At 43.7% G+C, this 23,849-nt stretch overlaps 1 protein-coding gene across 2 annotated transcripts in view; it reads right to left on the bottom strand.

Moving 5' to 3' along the window:
• Positions 1-21,808, bottom strand: part of vldlr (very low density lipoprotein receptor) — a 55,884-nt gene extending 34,076 nt beyond the window's left edge. For both annotated transcript variants that reach the window (XM_080755334.1, XM_080755333.1), the window contains exons 1-3: positions 21,316-21,808; positions 11,220-11,339; positions 10,016-10,138 (exon numbers count right to left, since the gene is read on the bottom strand). In XM_080755334.1, the coding sequence (XP_080611460.1) occupies positions 10,016-10,138; positions 11,220-11,339; positions 21,316-21,424 (352 nt within the window). In that variant the 5' untranslated portion in view covers positions 21,425-21,808. The remainder of the gene's footprint in view (positions 1-10,015; positions 10,139-11,219; positions 11,340-21,315) is intronic.
• Positions 21,809-23,849: the final 2,041 nt, after the last annotated feature.

Genomic DNA, 23,849 nt, shown 5'->3' on the forward strand with positions numbered 1-23,849 from the left:
AGCATGTCCAATTAAACCTGATGTAATTGAGATTAGCGTTTCTGTAGTCTCGTTCTCCCCCGTCATCCCTCCATCTTAGTTCTCTACTGTTCAGGTCTCTACGGCTGCATCTGCATCTATCCATTATCGTCTCCTCCAGGCCTTTTGCACCCCGTCCGTATCTGAAGCTTGTACAAATGTTGCTATTAATATACTAATTTCTCAACAGATTCCGAGCTTTGCTACTGAATCTGTCGGCAGGGGCGTGTAAACATTGGGGATTAGTGGAAAGAAAACATGAGCGCCCCACCGGAAGAGAGGGCTGAGGGTGGACCAAAAGAAAACATGAGCGCCCCACCGGAAGAGAGGGCTGAGGGTGGACCAAAAGAAAACATGAGCGCCCCACCGGAAGAGAGGGCTGAGGGTGGACCAAAAGAAAACATGAGCGCCCCACCGGAAGAGAGGGCTGAGGGTGGACCAAAAGAAAACATGAGCGCCCCACCGGAAGAGAGGGCTGAGGGTGGACCAAAAGAAAACATGAGCGCCCCACCGGAAGAGAGGGCTGAGGGTGGACCAAAAGAAAACATGAGCGCCCCACCGGAAGAGAGGGCTGAGGGTGGACCAAAAGAAAACATGAGCGCCCCACCGGAAGAGAGGGCTGAGGGTGGACCAAAAGAAAACATGAGCGCCCCACCGGAAGAGAGGGCTGAGGGTGGACCAAAAGAAAACAAGAGCGCCCCACCGGAAGAGAGGGCTGAGGGTGGACCAAAAGAAAACATGAGCGCCCCACCGGAAGAGAGGGCTGAGGGTGGACCAAAAGAAAACATGAGCGCCCCACCGGAAGAGAGGGCTGAGGGTGGACCAAAAGAAAACATGAGCGCCCCACCGGAAGAGAGGGCTGAGGGTGGACCAAAAGAAAACATGAGCGCCCCACCGGAAGAGAGAGCTGAGTGGACCAAACGGGCACATCCACATTGGGTGGATGTGGATGTGGGTGGATTCAAAGGAAACAGCAGATTGCTCTGTGTACTCTTCCCTTTGAATTTGGGCTGAGACTTCAACAAAATAAACACTGTTCAGTAACATGAGTCTCTCTGTCTCACTAGCAAACACTCTATAGCAATGAGTACCATCACAATATAGAGCTATTTAACACATTTTAACCTCACTTACCCTTCGTTTAATAGACAGTAACAGACTTGCAGCCAAATGCCAACACAAAATGCACACTATGCTGTGCTGCCAAGCTATGTGTAACAGCTGGTCAAACAAGACAGTGATAGCAAGATTACAGTAGCAACAGTAGACTGACCCCCCCCACCCCCACCCCCACACACTATTCAAGCTGCCCTGTTCTGCTGGCTTGTCTTTAGGCTACCAGACACTTTTGATTGGCTGCCCCGAGTCTGAACCCATATTCTGAAACGCCGCCTAAGCCAATGGGAGTGCCTCCCAATACAAGCCCTGAAAGGCTGCAACAACGACCAAGGCTACAACCAAGGAAGCTTTGAGAAGGAAGAGAAGTGGTCACGTGACTGGGCTGCGCCATGACACTTTCATGGACGCTTTCATGGGAGCCAAACTACCCGGAAGTTTGGCAGAATACACTGGAGTCAATGAGAGCTCAGTGAACAGCTCGTGAACAAACATTATTTATGAATGACAGACCTTTTTGTAAAGTAATCACTTCTGGAAAATAACAGAAGACATGCAACACATTATTGTCTGCTGTGTTGCTTTTCGATGTGTACACTGTGTAATATTTATAGAGGTATGGTATCTAAAGAGCACAAAGTACCTTTCTGAACGTACCAACGTGTATCGCGAGACTTCCCACTGTTTCCTGTCCGGAGCCAGAAACGATACCTGCTGCTGTTTAGATCCTCAGATAAAATTATATACTGTGCACATTGAAAAGTAAGTGATTAGAAATAATGTTTGTTATGAGCTGGTCCAGCCGGCTCCATTCACTGCCATGTATTCATTGCACTGCCGGTGCGAGTTTGGCTCCCATGAAAGTGTCCATGAAAGTGTCATGGCGCAGCCCAGTCACGTGACCACTTCTCTTCCTTCTCAAAGCTACAACCAAGGACTGTCTAAAGAGGACGGGACGCGAAGACCGTAAGGGCGCCGCCATGTTGCTCACATGGTGCTCCAATGTGCAGTTGAGACCAAGGAAGCTGAACGAGGAAGTGTTGGCTGCATATAGCCCATTGCGCATGTTTCTTTCCTTCAATGGAGCACCATGTGAGCAACATGGCGGCGCCCTTACGGTCTTCGCGTCCCGTCCTTGGCTACAACGAGGAAGTGTTAACCCAAAAGTGGCTAATGTTGTGAGCTAACTGGAGCTACACAACAAAACAGTGATTGAACTAACAAAAGCACGTCGGAAGCGAACGCAAACGGCCGAGAGGTTGTCACAGACAAACACGTAAAATAAATAAATAAAATAGGGGGACAGATGCACAACGGAGACAGCACTAGGTTATCATTCATTCATTCTAATCAAAAGTTCGAAAGAAGTCGAACCCTAGGATCAGACACTCTACTTGGTCCACAGATTTTGCCAGCTAGAAAGAAGCCACGAAGTTGCATTGTGCATAACCGATGCACAAGCTACGGTTAACCGCAGACGACCACCACCAACCCAAAGTGTATGCACTACAGAGAAATGCCCGCACGTAAACACTGGATCCAAGCTGACTGGCATCACGTACACACACTGATGCAGATTGTACCTACTGTACTGTACACCAATATAGTAACATGGAACTTGATGGAACTTGACACAAGTTCCATCTATATAAAGTACATGCACGTACTACATGCATTTCTGTAAGCACAATGTGTTCCTAAGCTGACATGCCACATATTTAAGATAACACACACACACGCCCCCCCCCCCCCCCCACACACACACACACACACACACACACACACGGCAAACAATTAACTGCATGCAAACCACTTAGGTCTTGTGAGACACACACACACGTTTGTGTGCATGTGCATTAATGTGTGCGCACACGTGTCCAATGTTATGGGATAGATCCACCTTACCCGTGTCTGTCCTAGTTTTACTGATGTTAGGGTTAGGTTTATGCTTTTTTTTTTTTTTTACTGAGGTTAGGTTTAGGCATAGTTGCAAATACGAGGACTGTCACAGCGACTACTGGCCAATCACAGCAGTGGTATCGATGCATCCACACGTGTGCGTTTGTATGTGCGTTTGTATGTGCAGTGCATGAATATGTGTGCGCATACGCGTTTAATAATATTCTTGACTTGTCTACAGTATGTGAAGAACGTGTGTGTGTGTGTGTGTGTGTGTGTGTGTGTGTGTGTGTGTGTGTGTGTGAGTGTGTGTGCGTGTGTGCGTGTGTGCGTGCGTGCGTGAGTGGCGGTAAAAGAGGACAACCTTGTGAGCATTCCGTTCTGGTCAGAGCCAGTGTAATGCCTGTGCGCGCGTGCGTGTGTAAACAGTGCTGGTTCAGTGCCACGTCCTCCATCGGCACAGCTGTTGCATTTAGATCTTGAACCCGCTGCAGCCAGGAACAGGCACTGAACGCAAACAAGTACTGCATGTCCGCCATTCATTTAAAATACAGCATTATGTAGATGTAAATCATTCATTTAAATAATTTGAATTCACTGCAGGGTTTCACAACAAGTGGGGCAGAATCTGAAAGTGGGCCATAGTATATACTACAGTTATATACACACACACACAGGCAAATTACATTACCAGAACAAGAAAAAAAAACCGGGAACCCCTTTTGGTGTTTTAAACATGTTATAATTTATATTGAAAAATAGCAGACCTACAAGCTCATAGCGCGCCACCGAGTGGCGCGCTACGAGCTTGTAGGTCTGCCATTTTTGAAAAGAATCGTGAAAATGTGGCACAAATCCTGACATAAAACTGTCAGGATTTAGAAGACATTTTAGAAATTCCGACGTCAGGCCTAAAATGGGTTAAACCACCATGGAAGGGAATAATATTCAGTGAGGACAAATTATGCCAAAAAAGGCATATGAAATCCAGGTTCGAGGCAGTCAAATAAAATGCCTTCTTCACTACACCCTAAAGACACAGAAGCAGACATGCGTTAGTGTATTTTAATGTCTCTAGCCCAAATATAATAAAAGGCTTACTTATAAAATCCACCTCGAGAGCCTGGGACCTGGATTTTCTTTTATGCCTTTTTGACATGCCTTTACTTCTCTCCCGTTTACCAGAGCAAGGTTGTGTTTTCAAATACACTGGGTTCTGATTTAACAGTCAACATAATGGTTTCACAGTGTGTGAAAGCAGCCGACAACCAACTGGTTTAGTTAGAGCATAACATTATGCAACTACTTGTAGCAGTTTATTTTAAATGCATATCACACCTTCATACGCGGTTCAAATCTACTGCCGAGCCCATCGAACAAAGCTATGGGAAAACTTACCAGAAAACATTATGCCACCTGCTGTAAACCTGCTTACAGTTATGCACAGCACTATACAGACTCAATTTGTAACAAGTAGTGTAGTGTAGTGTAGTGTATAGAATAGAATAAACAAAATGGACCCATAAAGGGTCCATTGTACACTCTCAAGAGTTACAAATGGACAAATGAACACTAAAGATATTTACAGTGTATCATAAGCCTTTATCACATAGGCATGGAAAGACGACACAGCAGACACCATTCTAAAAGGCAAATTTATAACCCAAGCCACGAGAGAACAAGAGAGAACAGACTTGTTCTTTGCTCTGTGATTCAGTTACTCAGACAGCTGACACCAGCCGCGTTACATCTGTGAACTGTCATTTAATTTTATAACCACATTTACATCAATGCAAAGCAGTGTGGCCGTGGTATCTGGGATTTAGTAATTAAGTCAAGAAGGTTCAACATCTTAAAAAGATTTGTATTTCCCATAACTACTGAAATATGAAAACAAAAAAGGTATTAACACATTTAGACCTGAGGACGCATCAGTGTCACTTCATAGCTTTGAACCACATAGCTTTTAACCACTTTAACCATTATTTTAAACTTCAGCAAAATAGCAGAAAAATAGCAGATCAACAAGCTCATAGTGCAGCACTGAGTATGAGCTCCTGCTATTTTTGAAAGATCGTAAAAATGTGTGCAAATTTCTTTTCACTCATATGATTGCTTCTGGGGAGTCTCTGGAATAACTTTTTCAGATGGGGGTCGGTGGCGAATTATAATTGTGGCCTGGGGCTCCTTCAGGGAATCTGGAGGCCTGTTTCAAGACCAAATATGAGGCCCCCAAATATAATCATTCTGTTGATACAGGTATGTTTTGACTGTTCAATATCGCGCATTACTCTCGATAATTACGCACCAACAACACCTCTCCTCATCCTGTCGTCCCTTCACAATAAAGTGTCTCCCCTTTACCTCCCAATGCCGCACATTTTACCCAGGTTATTAACAGGAAATAGGTGTCACTTAACATTGTGGGAGAGAGCAAGGCAGCGAGAGAGAGAGGGCCAAGGGTGGCGGGGGGTTGACTGACTGACGCCTGTAAAACTGGTGAAACATAGCCTCCTATGTATGGGCTCCTTGACATGAAATAGTTTGATATAGAAACAGGAATTTTCAGAAAACGGTCATGATTTTAGAAGCCATTTTGTAAAATCTTGTCTCAGGTCTTCTGAATCGTGTCACCCAGTAGATCAGTGGTTCACAACTTATTTTGGATCATGGACTTGTACCGGTAAATCTCAAAAGTATTTGCCTATAAGATAACTGAAATTGGTGAAAATAATGGATAATATTAAACAAGAACGTGTTAAAATCGGTTTCAAAATGTTGAAACCCAATTTTTCAAGACTTCTCATTTACTGAAACAATCATTCTATAAATGACAAAAACAACTAAGCAAGTGGTGCCTAATTTTGTAGCGCCGACTCTATTTTCCAAAACAAATTACAACTAAAATGTGCAATGACCATCTGGTTGCTGCATTTGGTCACATTATTTGAAGAGGTTGTAAACTAAAGTACACAATTCCAAGTATGGAGACATGACAGCAGAATCCACATCAACAAATAAACTTAATTACGCAGACAATGTGGTTAAGTTTCAAAAGAGCATCCTTCCTTTGACTTGGGCTAAAAAAAAGACCACACACACACACACACACACACACACACACACACACACACACACACACACACACACACACACACACACACACACACACACACACACACACACACACACACACACACACACACACACACACACACACACACACACACACACACACACACACACACACACACACACACACACACACACACACACACACACACACACACACACACACACACACACACACACACACACACACACACACACACACACACACACACACACACACACGTTATTAGAGAAAGTAAAAGTGTAATTTCTTTCTTCATTTGCTGCTTTCTTTCGTCTTAGGGATTTTAGGCGTTTTTGACAGGGGGGCGGGGGCATTCGAGCATAGGGCTAAATATGTATTTCTTTACAAAATGTTATAGCGATTTCTTTTTTTATTATTTACTATAGTCCTACTAGACCCCAAGAAATTACATCTGGACACAAAAGATCACGGGATCTACTGAATGTGTCAAACTGATATTGAGCCTATGACACACAGTGTGGCTTGCCCCCAGCAAGTTTTTTATTCCTAGGATAGCTCAGGAAAGGAGTGCTCGTTTTACCACGCCGGCTACTAGTAGTCAAGGAAAGCGACACCCACGCGGGCGGAAGCTCACCTTCTAATATAAACACAAACCCCATCGCTAGCCTAGTGGACTACTACGCTGACTTGTAATACATGCTTCGCTCGTTCCCGCCCTAACTGCCGCCACCGTTTTTACAACCGCAGACGTTTTAATAGTTTTTGGATTAAGTTTGGTGAGGGGTGCATTAAAAAGACAGCATTAAGGTTGGTGAGGGGTGCATTAAAAAGACTGGATTAAGGTTGGTGAGGGATGCGTTGCTCCCCTGCTTGCGGTTATGTTTAAGTTAGAGTTAGAGTTAGAGATAGGGTTAGTACTAGTCATAGAGTACTAGCAGGCATAAACACTTGTGTGCGGTCCAAAACACAGCCCAGCGCTTCCTACTCCACTGACAACCAATCACAGCGCTCCAAAATTTCTCGAAATCCACAGCCATCCTAGGGAAATAAAAACTCGCTTACCCCAGTAGGCTACCTTCGCATTCAGTAGATCCTGTGATCTTTTGTGGCCAGATGTAATTTCTTGTAGTCTAGTAGGACTATAGTAAATAATAATAAAAAATCTCTATAAAAAAATAGATAAAATCCCTAAAACGAAAGAAAGCAGCAAATGAAAAAATCTTTTATTTTCTCTAATAACAACCTAAAACATGAACCTTGCTTGAAAAAAACTAAAGTTGTCCTTTAAGATGTAACAAAATAAAATCACAACTGAACTGAAGATAAATGCACATCATATCTCCTTAAGCGTGAAGGCCACCTTGTGAATAATCATCTCCTTAATCATGAATGCCACCTTGTTAATTATGTGGTAGGCTTCCTTTTAAACTACCATCATTAGTTGACAGGCCGACTTGCCTTAGGAAACAACCCCCACCCCTCCAATGTTTCTGAAGGCCTGAACATAATGGTTAGGGACCGGGTACTTGTGATGTTTGCTTGAAAAGAGTCAGCACTAACAAGATCTAACGTCATCAAATACCACTTTGTACGCACCTCGGCTGTCAGGCATCTGAAAGGAGTGCTTTTCTTTTTTTTAAGGTTTTTGTTGCTGCCTTTTGAAGTCACTTCCGTTTTGTCTTGTGAATCGACTTTGTGTTGCAGTTTAGGTCTACGCATTGACTAGTGACAGGACCCCTGGGAATTATTTTCAATCTTTGGCTTTATTCCAATTGCAGTAATGTGTTAGCATTTAAGAGTCCTCATTTATGCAGACAAAATTAAGCAAACGCCATTAAACACATTAAATGGAACATTTGATGACTGGTGTCAGTTAAAATATTCCAAAACAGCATCAAAGGTGTGCAGGCAGTCAGGGTCTACTTTATATGGCAGAAAATATTCTGATGAAATGTATGTTAACGCCACATAAGATCTAAGGGCTTGACTTCATGGATCTCAGACTTCATGTAGCCAGAAATACATCTGTCATCTATTGACGCTATGACTCCATATTTGGGCATGGTTTCAGCCCGATTGAAATTAACCAAAAATATAGCTGCAAGCAGATATAATACGGGGTAAAGGCCAAAAAGAAAATCACATCACATTCATACATCACAAGGCGTTCTCAGCCAAATGTCAACGCTGTAGTCCAGACTCCATTTGCATGAATGGAAATGCGATTTGAAATGGGAGTAATTCTTTGACGTGGCCCAAATAAAGGCCGAAAAGTGGATCAAGCAAATCTTAACAATTTTCTCATCGGGAGATCTAAAGGTCAGAGGTCTTTTGAGGAATGAGTGTGAGCTTCAGTTCCTGAAAGATTCTCACTGCCCTCTAACCGTATTGCTGAATTCATTCGGCAATATGGTTAGAGAGCCATGAGAATCTTTCAGGAACTCAGAACTGCCAAATAGTCTAAAAAAAGTCCATAGACTTGGACTTTTTAAAGTATGTTTAGAGCACTCATGCCACATGACTTAATCTTAAAAAGCCATGCATTGGAGGGACTAGCACCCCTCAAAAATAGCCGTACGGAATGAGACGTAGACCTAATGCATGTTATAATAAAAGGCCCACATGTTTTATGGCCCAGAACTGCCCACACAATCACACATAATGCAATTGAATGTATTGATATGACGCCATAGATGGCCAACCACCCACATTCCAAAGGTTACACCTTTGCAAAACTAGTCCAAATGCCCACCCCCAAGAGGTACAGTACTTACTGTACAGTAGGCCTCATACAGAGCCATGCCGTAAAACAAAAATAATTTCATTGCCTCTATGATTTTCATGTCACCATGTTTGGTGACCTTTTCATGAAAGCGATAAATCACTGCAGGCTATACTGGGACTGAATCACAGCTAAGGGGCAGTGTTTAACCGGACGTGGCGCTATGGCTTTATTCCACTTGTATTAACCCAGAAGGAAGCGTAGGAGAGGGACCATAGGAAAACTGAGCGGGAAATGGCGTGGGAGAGACTGACAGTAGGAAAGCAGAGAGGGAGACAGTGTAGGTAAGACAGACTGTATGAATGCTTAGAGTGAGACAGTGTTGGAGAGACAGAGTCAGAGTGAATGCTGAGAGGGAAACCATGTAGGATTGACAGTACAGACATAAGGAAAGCTGAGAGGGAGACAGTGTTGGAGAGAAAGACCATAGAAATGCTGAGGGAGAGAGTTTGTAGGTGGAATATAATATAGTTCCCTTTAGATCTATTTAACCACATTTTCTCCGCAATTTAGTAGTTGTGCCAATTAATTCCTCCCCACACATATTTATGTGTTCACTGCCGCTGTATCGTACTTGGCTCACCTGCCAGTGAGGAGGCCTTACCAGGAGGACATCCAGCCCTACACTCCCTGCCGACAGGTGCTGCCCCCCAGCCCTTAGGAGTACCTGCTGTGACAAATATCACCCTCCATGACAGGCTCCCCTCCCCCAAACACTGTCACCCTACATGCCAGGCCTATTGAGTTTGTATGATTCTTGACAAAGCCTTTACATCCTTAACCCATTAAAACCGGGAAAACGTCTGTGTCATTTTAGATTTATTTGGCTATTCAAAAATTACAGATTTACAAGCTCACAGCATAGTTGCACAAATTGGCGCAATGAGCTTGTAGATATTTTATTAAAAATAAATTAAACTTATTTAACTCAAATCTTTGATCTGGTCCCTGGAACAAAATAATTTGTGATGTGGTCTACGGCCAAATAATTTTTTTGGGGATCCTTGACATTTTGTAGAATCTTAATGCATCCTTTTCAAACCAATGTGCCCTTTTGCCCTTTAACCTGAGAAAAGCTCAGTGCAAACCAGTGTTCTACTCACGGCAGATGTCCGTGCTCTCGTCAGAACCGTCTTCACAGTCGGGTTCGCCATCACACTGCCACCGCTTGGGAACACACTGACCATTACGACAAACAAAGTCTACATCCGCACACGTGTTCTTATCTGTCAAGAGAGAAAGAGGTATAAAGAGAGGGAGAATTTCATTTTAAAGAGCCATTTTCACCACAAAGAAAGATGCAGAAACATTAGCAGTTGCAACAAATTAACAACAAATGCAGTTAATACAGTACATCTGATCAATGCATCTAGACAAAAAATAAAAAAGAACTGAAACTAGCTGGTCTACAAGCTCACACCGCTTTGCAATGCGACATGTGAGCCTTACGGGTCCCTTATGCTCCATTTGGTTACATTTTGTACACTCTGTTACAAATTAAAGCAATGAGTCACAGAAGAGGCTGATGCTGTGGTTTAGTGTGGATTTTAGAAGAGCTAAGGGGGCTTTGTAAAACTCTGATACGCCCTAAAACAATCAATGAATAGTATGGTGAAATAGAACAGAACTATCATTTTAAAAATTAAACACAGAGGCCCGCACTTGAGAGCGCAAGAGACCACACTCTCCCCCTCCCCCCCCCCCCCCATTCTCGTTGGCATCTTCCCTCCTTCCTGGTACAACATCTATCTGGGTCATCATGACAGACAGATGAGGGAGAGAAGATGAAGACAGGAGAGCCACAAGTGATTGGACCCCTCTCTCCCCCTTTCTAAAGGATGCTGGGAAAACACCCACTGGGGCCCATCTAACCAGGGTTGGACAGTGACTAGTGCGCATGCATGCACGTGCGTCCATGCTTGCGTGTGTGGATGCGTGTGCTAAAGACAACCCACTGAGCAATAATCAGGTTTAGCGGTCTAGGCTCAGCTTAGATGTTGATTTGCTGTTTAAGCATCTATATACAGTATAGACCGTCTATATATAGCTGTTGAAATGGTCTAATGCTGTTTCAAGGTCTAATCCATAATAAAAGAACATTCACATTTAGACCAAATATAACTCAGTTTTAGACATCTAGCCCAACAAATGCTCAGTGGGGCAATAGCTGACTCAGTCAGTGAGTGAGGGTTTTGTGCAAGGATTAGGTTTTGACATGCTATGCATGCTAAATTATACACAAGAGATAGAGAGAGAAGAGAGAGAGAGAGAGATAGAGAGTGGGAGGAGTGAGTGAAGTCCCCTTACCACACGAGCTCTCGTCACTGCCATCGGAACAGTCCTCATCTCGGTCACACTGCCACACAGATGGAATACAGCGACCGTTACCACACTGAAACTGATTGGGCTCACATTCTGTTGTAGCGCCTGGACACAGAGAGAGCAAAACGAAAGAGACAGAAGGAGAGATCAACTCACAGAAACAAACTGGATGCGTGTTACGGTTTAGATTAGAAGCTACGCAGAAAAACCCTCAGTGTGTACATAACAAGAGTACACCATCCTGTGGCCTACTACTGTGTATGTCCGAGGGTGAATCTCAAGTCTTGATTTAATTAAACCACCACACAGACACTCACTTCTAAGTGACACAAACGCAACATAATTTGTAGCATAACGCTGTAGTTATCGTGTTGCTAACCCAGTGTTGCCGGATTTTGCGAGAGAAACAAGCAGACAGGTCTACGAAAACAAGCCCCAAAATAATCAGAATTAGTTAATATATCAAAGTCAGTTTTAGTATGCATACCAGTAAGACGCGCAAACGCGGGAAGCGAACGCAGCTGAGACCCTGCAGATCATGTCTGTCTGTCTGTCTGTCTGTCTGTCTGTCCCGCTGTTACTGTATATGTGGACCTGGCCCCTTTTGTGCCCATATATGGAGCTGAGTGGACCTGGCCCCTTTTGTGCCCATATATGGAGCTGAGTGATTGCTGATGCAACACACTCCATATTTGGATAGCGGGACAGACACACACACACACACAGACAGACAGACAGGATCTGGAGGGTCTCAGCTGCGTTCGCTTCCCGCGTTTGCGCGTCTTACTGGTAGTAAGTGCTCACTGCGTTCGCAATGAGACCTAGCAGATCATGTCTGTCTGTCTGTCTGTCTGTCTGTCTGTGTGTGTGTCTGTCCCGCTATCCAAATATGGAGTGTGTTGCATCAGCAATCACTCAGCTCCATATATGGGCACAAAAGGGGCCAGGTCCACTCAGCTCCATATATGGGCACAAAAGGGGCACCATATAAGGAGTCCCCAAAGCAGCTATACGTCCAAAACCCAAATATGTACGAGCTGCGTTCGCTTCCCGCGTTTGCGCGTCTTACTCATAGTAAGTGCTCACTGCGTTCGCAAATTATTTGTTAAACATTTTAACTACTCAAAACGTGTATGTGGGTGCTTGGCACAAATCATTTTCAAATGGGGGTCTGCGGACAATATAAATGTATCCCTTGACATGAAAATGTTTGAGTACACTTTGTTTATTATCCTGTGAGCTGCCACCAAATTTGGTGTAGAAGGAATAAAGGAGGTGACAAAGTCTTAAAAAGAGTGGGTGACCTTGGTGGAAGCTCCAGCATGGCGTGACTGCCAGTCCAGGTGGAAACATGGAGCAGACAGTGGTATGACCAAATAAGTAGCGACGACATCAGCGCAGATTACATAATATGCAGATTATAAAAAACGACTGCAGGTGGATTATGCCCATATGTAGAGATCTCAGACAGAATTGCTGTCATTAGTATTATTACTAGGCAACAGGGAGACTTGCCCAGTGTGTGTGTCATTACTAGACAACAGGGAGACTTGCCCAGTGTGTGTTAGAGTGAGTGAGTCTCCAGTATTTCACCCATGTAATTTCGGTTTGTCTGCGTCACTTATCTGCCAAAATATGGAGATCCCCAAACGCACACATGACTGACGTCATAGAATCCCAGTGATGAGTATGTGTAATATGTATATTTTGTCAGTTTGTATCGCATTATAACCATTTACTTTGTGTTTGTATGTCAGTTTGTTTTTGAAACAAGTAATGGGAAGCACTTCATACAGTTAAGGTGGTTGCACACCGGCCACGTTTTTCGGAAAACCGATGGAGAAAGGCCGCTTAAAAATCCGAATTCGCGCCCGGTGTGTGGAGACCTTAAGTCAAGATTATATAAATTCATAACGCACAGGTCAACAGGTTTGTGTGATGTATGAATTTACAGGAGACCAAGCAAGAGACTAATGGAAATGCAAACATAATGGAGCTCAGCATTATAAGCGGTATTAGACAAATTGATTTCCCCTAAACAAATAAACTGTCCTAGGCTTTAGCCAATATAGCCCAGTTCCCTCTAGGTTGACATTATACTTCACTTAATTATGCTACGTATGCACAAAGGAGCTGCGACCCGACTGGTCTTATTCACATACTCGTCTGGAGTTTAATATCCACTACACGTCTAGAGGATATTGTGTATGTATGACCTTTCCTCTGGAGACTATAAGGCAGGTCAAGGCTGGTTTGGATTGACAAGTGGGCCAAGTCAGGGGTTCTCAAACATTTTCATGTCAAGGACGCCCAAATTAATATGCATTAGCCCCTCCTATGCCCAGCTTTTCATGCAACAAACATTGAAGACAAAAGTGAGTACAGAAAAGTGAAGACGCAAATTGTGATTCGCCGGAATGACATTTGTGATGATTTGATTGGTTGAGCACGGAATGTGACGTATGATGATGGATGATGATAAAAGTGGCCCTCACGCCCAGGCGGTGATGTAACCGCCTGGGCACCCGACTGGTAATCCAGTCGCAGTGTGCCGCGGGTTCGACTCCCGAGCCCGACACGGCCTTTACTGCATGTCTTCCCCCATCTCACTCCCGTTTCCTGTCAGCCTACTGTCTGTCCCTTCAAAAAAACCAATAAAAGGCGTAAGCCTCACTTCACACAGGTGTGGTTTTTGAGGGGCACTAGCCTCTGCTACGTCCAGCTTTGAGGTTTGTGTAAACATAAACATTAATTTATGTTTATCGATTTTGACATCACAAAAACAAGCACCCCGGCAGCATCTAACATTTGGGTCATCAGGGTAAGCACCTTACATTTGTACATGTTCAGAGTTGCAGGGGCTCAGCGAGTGTCTCTTCAACATCCACAGGGGGAAGAGGACTTAGACTCTTGTAGATTGAAAATGTCAAAATCGATAAAATACATCTACTCAAAGAGTCTAAATCTAAAGCCCAAACCACACCAAAGGGTCGGATTGGGGCAAAACGTTTTTTTTAAGGTCAACCACACCAGATTCTACTGTGGTTTTGGCTTTAGGCTAAAACAAGATCATGATTGGGGCAACTATACTCAAACAGTACAATAATACTACAGTTTGGTATACAGTCCATTGACTATGACTCACTATATACTTGACATTACTGCTGACCATTTTCAAAAGAGTACAGTACCATAGTTTTATCGACTTGACTGGCCTACACAAAGCCCTGATCTTAACCCTGTCAAACACCTCTGGAATGACATGTGAGCCAGGTCTATTCACCCAACATGAAGTGCCTGACCTCACAAACACTCTTGTGGCAGAATGGAAGAAAACTGCATTAGTGTTCCAGCCAGTGAAAAGCCTTCCCAGAACAGTGGAGACTGTTCTATCGTAGCATAAAGGGGGATCAACGCCATATCAATGCCTGTGATTTGCTTGCATTTGCCCACAAGACCATTAACCACATCAACCCTGGTGTCCCTATTGGGCATGTCATTGTAAAAAGAAGAACCCGTCTGAACAGAGTGCTGCTTTATGTACGTGCGTGCGTGGCTGCGCAACAGTGACACTTGTTGGTGAAAAGAAACGCTATTTCCGTGCTCGGACCCAACCAGGAACCCAGCCAGGGACCCACATTGCTGGGCAATGGAGTTGCCCAGCTGCACCACTCCAAAAAACGGCTCAGTGGTCTTGTCGTTAAGTGTGTCCACCCTGAGATTGAGAGGTCATGGTTCAATTCAATCCATGGCTAATAAATCATACCAAAGACATAAAAATGGTACCCTGCTTGGCACTCAACATCAAGGATTGGGCAATGTCCCTGAGACAGACTATAGCATCAAGTCCAGGGAGGTATGTTTGTACATCAAGCCACCTCACACTACAGAAGTAGGGGGTTGACCTATGGGCCACATGACACTACTAATATCTTACGGCAAGTGAAAAAGAAAAGACAAATAAACAAATTATAAAAACACCAGACAAGCTTGTAGATCAGCTATTTCTGCTATTCATTTCACAATTAAGTATATACAAAGGATCAATTAAATCAGTCAAACACTTTATGTTGGGTCGGGTGGGTGACTGGTGAGTAGTAGATCTGGCTCACACCCACCGTTTCAGTTCATTTCAAAAGGTGCATGATGGGGTTATAGTTCACCCCCAAAATGACTTATTTTCTACCAGTAAGACGCCTGAGGGTGTGCACACATCCAATAATAATCACACCTGTGTGAAGTGAGGGGCACTCTTATTGTACATCATCATGACGTAAAATAGACACTATGCTAATTTGCTCAGACACGGACGTAAAATTCTCCATTCATTGTCAATGGGAATTTAATGTTTGTGTAAGAAAAAAAATCTACACCAATAGCTGAATATAGAAAAATAAGTATTATTTTGGTGGGGAACTACTGCTTTATGGTCAGGGCTCTGTGCAGGCTGGTCACATTTCCTCACACTTCAACAAAACATTTCTGTATCAAGGGAGCGTGGGAGGGCACTGGGGGATTGTCATTCTGAAACAGGAAAAGGCCTTTCACAAGCTGATGACACAAAATTGGAAGCACACAACTGTATTGAACAGTAAGATTTCGCCATTTAGCAGATGCTCTTAATCCAGAGCGATTTACAGTAAGTGGGAACACATGGTAATACATCAAATACATAAAAATAGTAATCAAGAATCATGCGCAAGCTAAGAACCTAGTTAACATCTGTCTAAAAGTGGAATATCTACATAATGAAACTATGCATATACACTAGTGCTAGTAGGTCTACATAAAATACTATGTGTGATTGCGGCTTGTAAGGTCGTCAAGGCTAGGGCAAGTGCTACGGCATGTGCTAAAATGTCTGAAGAGTTTTCATACTACGGTCTGCCGCTCTGATTGCAATATGGAGTGCGTTCCATAGTTTTGGAGCCAGAAGGGAGTGTGGGATGTGTGGAGCATTGTTTCAGAACGCGCTCAATGAATCGAAAAAGTCCCTGCTTGCCTAGAAGTGACAGAGACAGAGACAGAGTCTGAGACAGAGAGAGAGATGACGCTGTGACGGTCCCTCGAATGAACATAAAACTTAAGCTCAACACTTACACATATGTGACATAGGCCGCCGCCTATCTGTCTCAGAACTTCAGTCGTTTGGGTTGTGCATGCACTGCAGCAGTGTAGCTCTCGTTGGCGGTACCGCACACCAAAAATAGACGCTCTAGTCTACAAGCTCACAACCAGTCGCCTGCAACCTGCCGGTTGCCAAATGTACCCTTATTCCATTTGTAGACTTACACTCTTCATAGTTAAAGTAACACTGAGGATCTTACTATGCAGCATGCCTGTTAAAACACTTTTTTAAAGAGACACTGACATTGGTGAAATAAAGTCTGACTACCTGAATTAATTTGTCAACACCCCCATAAATATGTACACAAATTTGTAGGCCGTTTGTTTTTACGTCCGGAGACTAGTCCCGCCTAGGACAGGCTTCAGATGCGCCTCCTCTGGAAACTTTGCTCAGATCTGAACCCATTTAATTTGGCATGTCCCCTTGCCGACATCGACAACATTGATTGTAACAATCAATGTTACAACATTGATTGTAACATAATCAATGTTACAAGCCAAATGTAAGTGTATAACAGGCAATAAGCAATGTGACCATGTGCTAGCAAGAAGTCAGTTCAAAACTAAACTAGTCTCCCCAGCATCACCTCAGAACAAATAAAACCTGGTCAGACTGAGAGGGAAGAATATTCAGGAAAATAATTTATTGTCAGAAACCATATGCATTTCCTTACAATTACAATTTCCTTGAGCAACAAAATGCAAAACATTTCCAGTTCCAAAGCACTTCCTCAGAGTGACTGCATCACTCTGGCACCATGAAGTGTCAGGACCAGACACTCTATAAATAGTGTTTAGAGAAGTGGTTGAAAACCACATTCATCATGTTGATAAAGTTAAACAGTATGACTTAATATGATGTTATCATTCAAGGACTGGTGCAGGCTGTGCGCATCCACTGAATTGCTAACTGTCCACCATCAACAGTTGTCCATCCACTCTGTATGGGATCTGGTGCAGATGGGTGAGTCTGCAGAGAGCATCTCCATATTCAAGTCTGGTATTGGCACATTGGGCATGGAGAAATAGACATTCTCTACATGGTGGGAGTTGACTGGAATCAGCCTCCCTTCTCCTGGCACAGAAACGCTGGCCAAGTTGTTTGAATGTCTCCTGAAAATCTAGGTTTTTCTTCAATAACCTCAGTGCATTCAGATTTCCATGACTACCAAAGTCACTCACAGTGTCAGATCCTACATGTGTGTAGTGTAACCAGACTCTCAGAGGTTTTCTCCCAAACCAAGGCCTAGATTGTGTATTTCTACAAACCATGTGCAGTTTTGTGTACCACGCTTCTGATATAGGACATGTGGATGTGTTTTTGAATGCTAAACAGAGAACTGAGTTCCTTCAAAGTAATGTCTAAATGGTTTCTACATCCTCATGAACCCATACAAAGATGTATCACTCATGATTCTATGATGTTTAAGATTTACCCTGTTTCAGAGAGGCAGCTATTGTGGATTTGGTCCAAGGACTATATGGACTAGAGTCACTAGACAAATGGAAAAAGTACCAAAAGCATGGATCTTTAAATTAACACTCAGAGTTTATATAGTACATACTATAGCTACATGGTAAGCTAGCCTCAGGCACATGGCAAGTGCTTAGTCATCTGTTGATGGAAAAACAATCACATTTGATTAGGCAGAATAATGCAAGTGCAACAAGCTTACTTGGAAGCCGTTTTGAAGCAAACAGCACAGTCATCATTTCACACCTATGGTCTAATTTACTGATGACCCAGCCCACATCTATGCAACACATTCAAATCAGTGTTAAATTAAGCCTGGACATAGACGTGTACCATTTTGCTGGGTAATAGTGGGTATAAAGGCATGTATAGTAGCAATTCTAAACAGATTTTTGTGCTTATGCACACAGTTTCTATTGATCTCATGATTTCAGGGACCCAAACGTCAATATTCCTCTTCCAAACACTGTTCTTTCTCTCCACCATGCACACAGAACATCCTCAGTGTTAAGAGTGTAACAATGTACAATGTAATCAATATTTAAACTCACGAGTTAAACTGAGGATTGTGCTGTACAGTTGAGATTCTCATGACCCACTATTGGAGTTTTGACCCACTGAGATTTTACAATATACGTACTAATGGATTTTGGAACCACTGCTGAAAGCGTCTTTATTAGAGAATTCAGACAAGATGACCAAACATTACTTAATGACATAAATGCAGCCAAAGAATAGTTTAGAAAATAGTCTGCGGAGTGCTGACCAATTCTATTCAGTCTTTTGCATTGGTTTGGTTTGTATTATCTCCACAGACAAATTGGAAAGCTGAGGGGGAGACAGTGTAGGGCAGGCAATACAGACCGTAGGAAAGCTAAGAGACAGTGACCAGATGGAAGCTGAGAGGGACAGTCTACAACAGCTGAGACAGAGAGAGAGAGCGCAGGGAAGTTGAGTGAGAGTGCAGGAGACAGACAGCAGGAAAAGGCAAGAAGTAGGTAGGGTAGGTAGTCAATGCAAGAGAGACCGATATTAGGAAAGCTGAGAGGGAGATGGCGTAGGACAGACAATAGGAATATTCTGAAAGACAGCGTAGGAAAGACAGGTGGCAGGGAAAGGTGAGAGATGATCATTGCAGGAGAGACCGATATTAGGAAAGCTGAGAGGGAGATGGTGTAGGACAGACAGTAAGAATGCTTAGGGATAGAGGGAGATGGCAAGGAAGCTGAGAGGGAGACAGCATAAGAAACGCAGCAGGTAAGATTAGGGAGAAAGCATAGGAGAGGAGAGACACAGTAGGGAAACCTGAAAGGGCCCAGGAGACAGGATCATATGGAAGATGAGAGGGAGATGGCATAGGAGAGAGACAGTAGGAAAGCAGACGGACACAGCATAGACAGCATGGGGAGAATGAGAGGGAGACAGCAATGCATAGACATCATGGCATAGAGACAGACAGCAGAAGAGAGGGAGACGCATTGTTAGTTGAAACATTAGGCTAGCCTAATGGGGGTGCGCACGCTTTTCAGACACACCGAAGATCCGAAGCAGGGGGACATGCGATGTGAAAAAGCGATGGTCCGACATGCGCTGCTACCGTGCTTGTGGTTAGGGTTAGGTTAGGATTGAGGTTTCGGATCAATAGTATGTCGGAACTAAAGCCTGCACCCAGCCTAATGCAGGTCACAAAGCCGATACATAACATTACCATTTTGTTTAGATTAGACATGTAATGAACAAAACGTCAAAAGTAACATGGATTCAAACACACGCCACTGCTGTAAAGCCATTTGGGCCTTAAAATAGCAAGCCATTGGGCTTTGTATGAATTGTCACATTGGAGGTCATGGTGGTAATACAATTTGCCCCAGTAACAGAGACAGACACCATGCTTTGCACTTGTCATGGAGCCTAACCTCCTCCCACCACCCCGCCCACTTAAAGACAGCAAGACTCCAGCGCACCCACACCCCCCATCCAACACCACCCCTCCCGCTTGAAAGACGGCGCGCACCCACCCCCGTCTCCCTCTCTCTCCTCACAGCTTAGGAACTGGGTCCAATAGTGCCACAGTCACCATTGAGGGAAATTGCCTTCCATTTTAATTAGGCCAGCAGTTGCTGCAGGAAAATAGCCGATCTACAAGCCGATAGCTCACAACTACACATCACGAATGCATTGTGAGCGTGTAGAGCTATTCTTTATTACATTGTTCATGTTTTATACAATCAGTCAGCCACAAAGGCACAATAATAAAATGAAGCTTGTGCCATTTCTCTCTCCCTCTTCAAATTAGCCAACTAATTATTTTGCACATTTGCAAGGACGCCTCACAGTTCAACAGCAGCATCAGCATCAATTGACATTAACCTTGGTTCATAATTATTGGCATCACCTCACCTGCCGATGCTAATCCCCCCCCCCCCCCCCCCAACACGGCGTTTATCCCTCCTGCCCGCATCTCTCTGCCTCCCTCCCTCTCCCTCTCATCCAATGGGGATTGCAGTGTTGCTACGCGCTGTACCGTGGACTGAATAAAGTGCTCCATATTATCAATAGAGCTACAGCTACACACTTCTAGCTGGCCTTCAACACCCCCACCCTTCCCACCCCCTTCTCTGTCGGCCTCCACACTTCATGAATATATAAATTAATAAATCAGATCCATCAAGCCCACTGGGGAATAAGTCTGACTGACTGACACACGAGAAAGAAAATTAGTGCAAGTGTGAGCGCGTGCGTGTTTTCAATTTGACTGGTACACCAAGATCTCTCGGCTACACACGCTACATCTTAATACACTGGACTGGAAATGTGTAACAAATTGTCTACATAACATAGCCTACATCAAAAAGTATTACATGAAGTGACCACAAGTGATATGAAACACAAAGATATATACATTGCCGTGTATGTAGACAAACTATTATAATGCAACAGCAACACAAACGGGAGTATTATTTCCACCTCGTTTGAGGAATTCTGTGAATTTTTAACTCGCATGAGGCGTTAAACGGGGTGTGTGAATGAAACGCACTCCTTCCATTAGCTTCCATAACGAAATAACAGGGAGCTATTTCTTTAAGCTTCGATTGAGCAATTTCATTCACACACGTGCACGGTGCACCTGTTAAATAATCAGTGTTAAACATTTGATTACTCAGAGGATACATGTAACCAAATGGTTACACCATCTTTATCCTCTCAGAGTAAGGTAGTGTGTCAAGGATTTGAGCAAATCCAAGGTTGAACAAAAAGAATAACCCAGGTCCAGACCAAACCCACCGAAGAACAGGTGCACTGCACAGACACACACCTTATGTCAGGCACACACACGTCAAATAAAGAAGCGACAATAGCGTTTTTAGTTCATCGTTTCAAGCCCATAACGCGTCCTCCCGCCTCCATATAAATAATCCGCAGTGTGTGTGTGTGTGTGTGTGTGTGTGTGTGTGTGTGTTTTGTTTGGGGAAAACGTACCGTGTACAACATGTGTGCAGAAGATCAACTGAAGAAAGCCCAGCACCAGCAGCAGCAGCAACGGTATGGATGGGAGCATGAAGACCCTCGACTGGGACCACCTGGTCATTTCACAGTGGTGTGTGTGACTGTGTGTGTCGTTATTAAAACGCTGGAAGCTGCTGGTGACCGGGGCCTGGTGGAGTGGCGATCCTGGCTGGCTGCCCGGTTGTTGTAAATTACCCCCCCGGTTGTCTTCACACACACAAAAACACCCGAGAGACACACACAAGCGCGCACCGACACCGATCGACCGACCAAACCCGACGCGCTACTGAGAAGCAGCGGCAGCAAACAGAAACCACCGCAAACCACGCGTGTTTTTGTATCCTCTCGTCGGGGTGGTGACCGAGATTAGCTTCATGTCTGGGTCCTCCTTTTTATTCTGATATGACCGATCGATCGATCAGATGATTTTCCTATTGATGTGTAATGTCAGCGATCATGTGTGGGCTGCCTTTGGTGACTCTGTGCTGTGTGTGCACAGAGCCTCACTGCTTGTGTTTTTTTCCCTTTCCTCCTTCAAGCACGTCTTATGGCACATTTGTTAACCCTTCCCTTCCCTGCCCATAGTCATAGAGATACAGTATAGCCTACATTCTAGGCCTAAATAGGTTACATGGATATAGCTTATATATGCACAACAATGATGGGGGAAACCAATAATGTTAAGGCTAGACCTTAACATTATTATTAGTAGTAGTAGTAGGCCTATTATTATTAAGTAGATTGATCTCATTGTTTGCTTGTTAAGATTTATGGTTGTAAAATAAGTGCATGTAATGCATAGCCTACAGACAATATAGGCTAAGTTTGTTGACTACACTTATAGATAGGCTACAGGTGTCCTCAGCTAAATGACTTAATATAATTAATATCAAAATCCACTTTAATCCTATTTTATAGTAGGCTACTTCGGTCTTCAGTTATTCCAAAATAGCCGATGTTGCAAGTTCACAACGCATCACATCACAACGTTTTAAGCTTGTAGATGGGCTATTTTAGAAATATTTTGAAAAAGCTTGAATTGTGAAAAGCTTTGAATGATTATGAATGTTAACACTAAAATTATCTTGCCGGGGTCCCTGGCACAATATCTTTTCAGATGGACGGCTGAGGTTACATTTTTTGAGAAGCACTGCTTTGGAATGTCTGGTTGCAGGGTCGGTTCTAACCTGCTACAAGTGGGCATGACTATGGGGGTGCGCCACGGCCGAAGTTTTTTGGGGGGTCAAATCCCTGTGAACCCCCGAAATGCATAGAAAACTATATGCCATCTTCATATCAGTTTATCTATCCATCTACAGTATATATCTCCTCCTTATTTGACCAACAGTAACCCAATTTCAATTATGCAGTTACAATTATGCAGCTTGCAACATTGTTCCACCTCCTGTTCCCTTTAAATTCAGAAATGTAAAGTTGTAGGAAATAAAACTCGTACTCTTATAATTGTATGCTTTCATTTCATGCATAAAAAGCATAAAAGGTGTGTTCTGGTACTTTAGCACTCTAGTGCTCATGGCTCTGAGAAAATGTCTAGCATCCCATGTCCATGGCAACATAGATGCTGCACTGATGTCTGCAGGCCAGTCAACCAATCAAACCTCAAAGATCAAAGACACACTGTCTTGAATCCTCCATGGCTTGGCGGGGCATTTCAACAAATGGCTTTGTACATAACCTTAGTCCCTGGTATCCAGCAGATTACATATCACAGCATCCGTACCAGTAAGACGCCCTGAGGACCAGGTCGCGCTGAAACAACAGAGCTTCTTAATACGGCACAGTTAAGAAGCAGAAGTTAAACTATTAATCTGGTGTCTGTGAGGTCAGATGTAGAGTTGCTGGCCGGCTCCATAGATCTAGGTGATGATCCAGTCTTCTTCATATATGGCTATCCAGGGTTTGATGGTCAGTGTCATGATCAGTGTTGTGATCTTCATTTCAGTAGATTTAACCAATATTTATTGTAGAAAGAGAATACAAGTGTGGATATAATATTTTATCTTGGCGTTCGGCTCTGCTACATTTGTCTCCCTGCTCGGCAGGATTAAACACCATCATTGAACATTAAGAGCAGGGAGATAGATATAACATATAACAACCCCCCATGGGGAACATAAATAACAGAGCCCACCGGTGGTGCTGGGGTGGTGGTGGGAGCAAACATCACATAACAACAACCAGGAACCATAAGCAGAAGGGAGGCAGGAAGAGCATGCAGTCTAGTGAGCTTAATAAGTAGCCCGCCCAATTGGTCAGCTGACTGCAACATCAGCGAATGACATGTGTGGTCTTGCACACAGGCATGACACATCCTGGAACCCTGGGACTTCAGTCTTGCACAGTACCTGACTAATTTGTAGTGGTGGAAAAAGTGGTGGAAAAAGTACTTAAAGGGGAAGACCACTCATTTTCAACATTTTACTCATTAATATGTATACCTTAGAGTCAGATTTTTTTCAGTTCTACGAAACACAGAAGGAGGGGAC

The sequence above is a fragment of the Protomyctophum bolini genome (genome assembly GCF_963924005.1).
Source record: "Protomyctophum bolini genome assembly, chromosome: 22".
In the NCBI taxonomy this organism is placed as follows: domain Eukaryota; kingdom Metazoa; phylum Chordata; class Actinopteri; order Myctophiformes; family Myctophidae; genus Protomyctophum; species Protomyctophum bolini.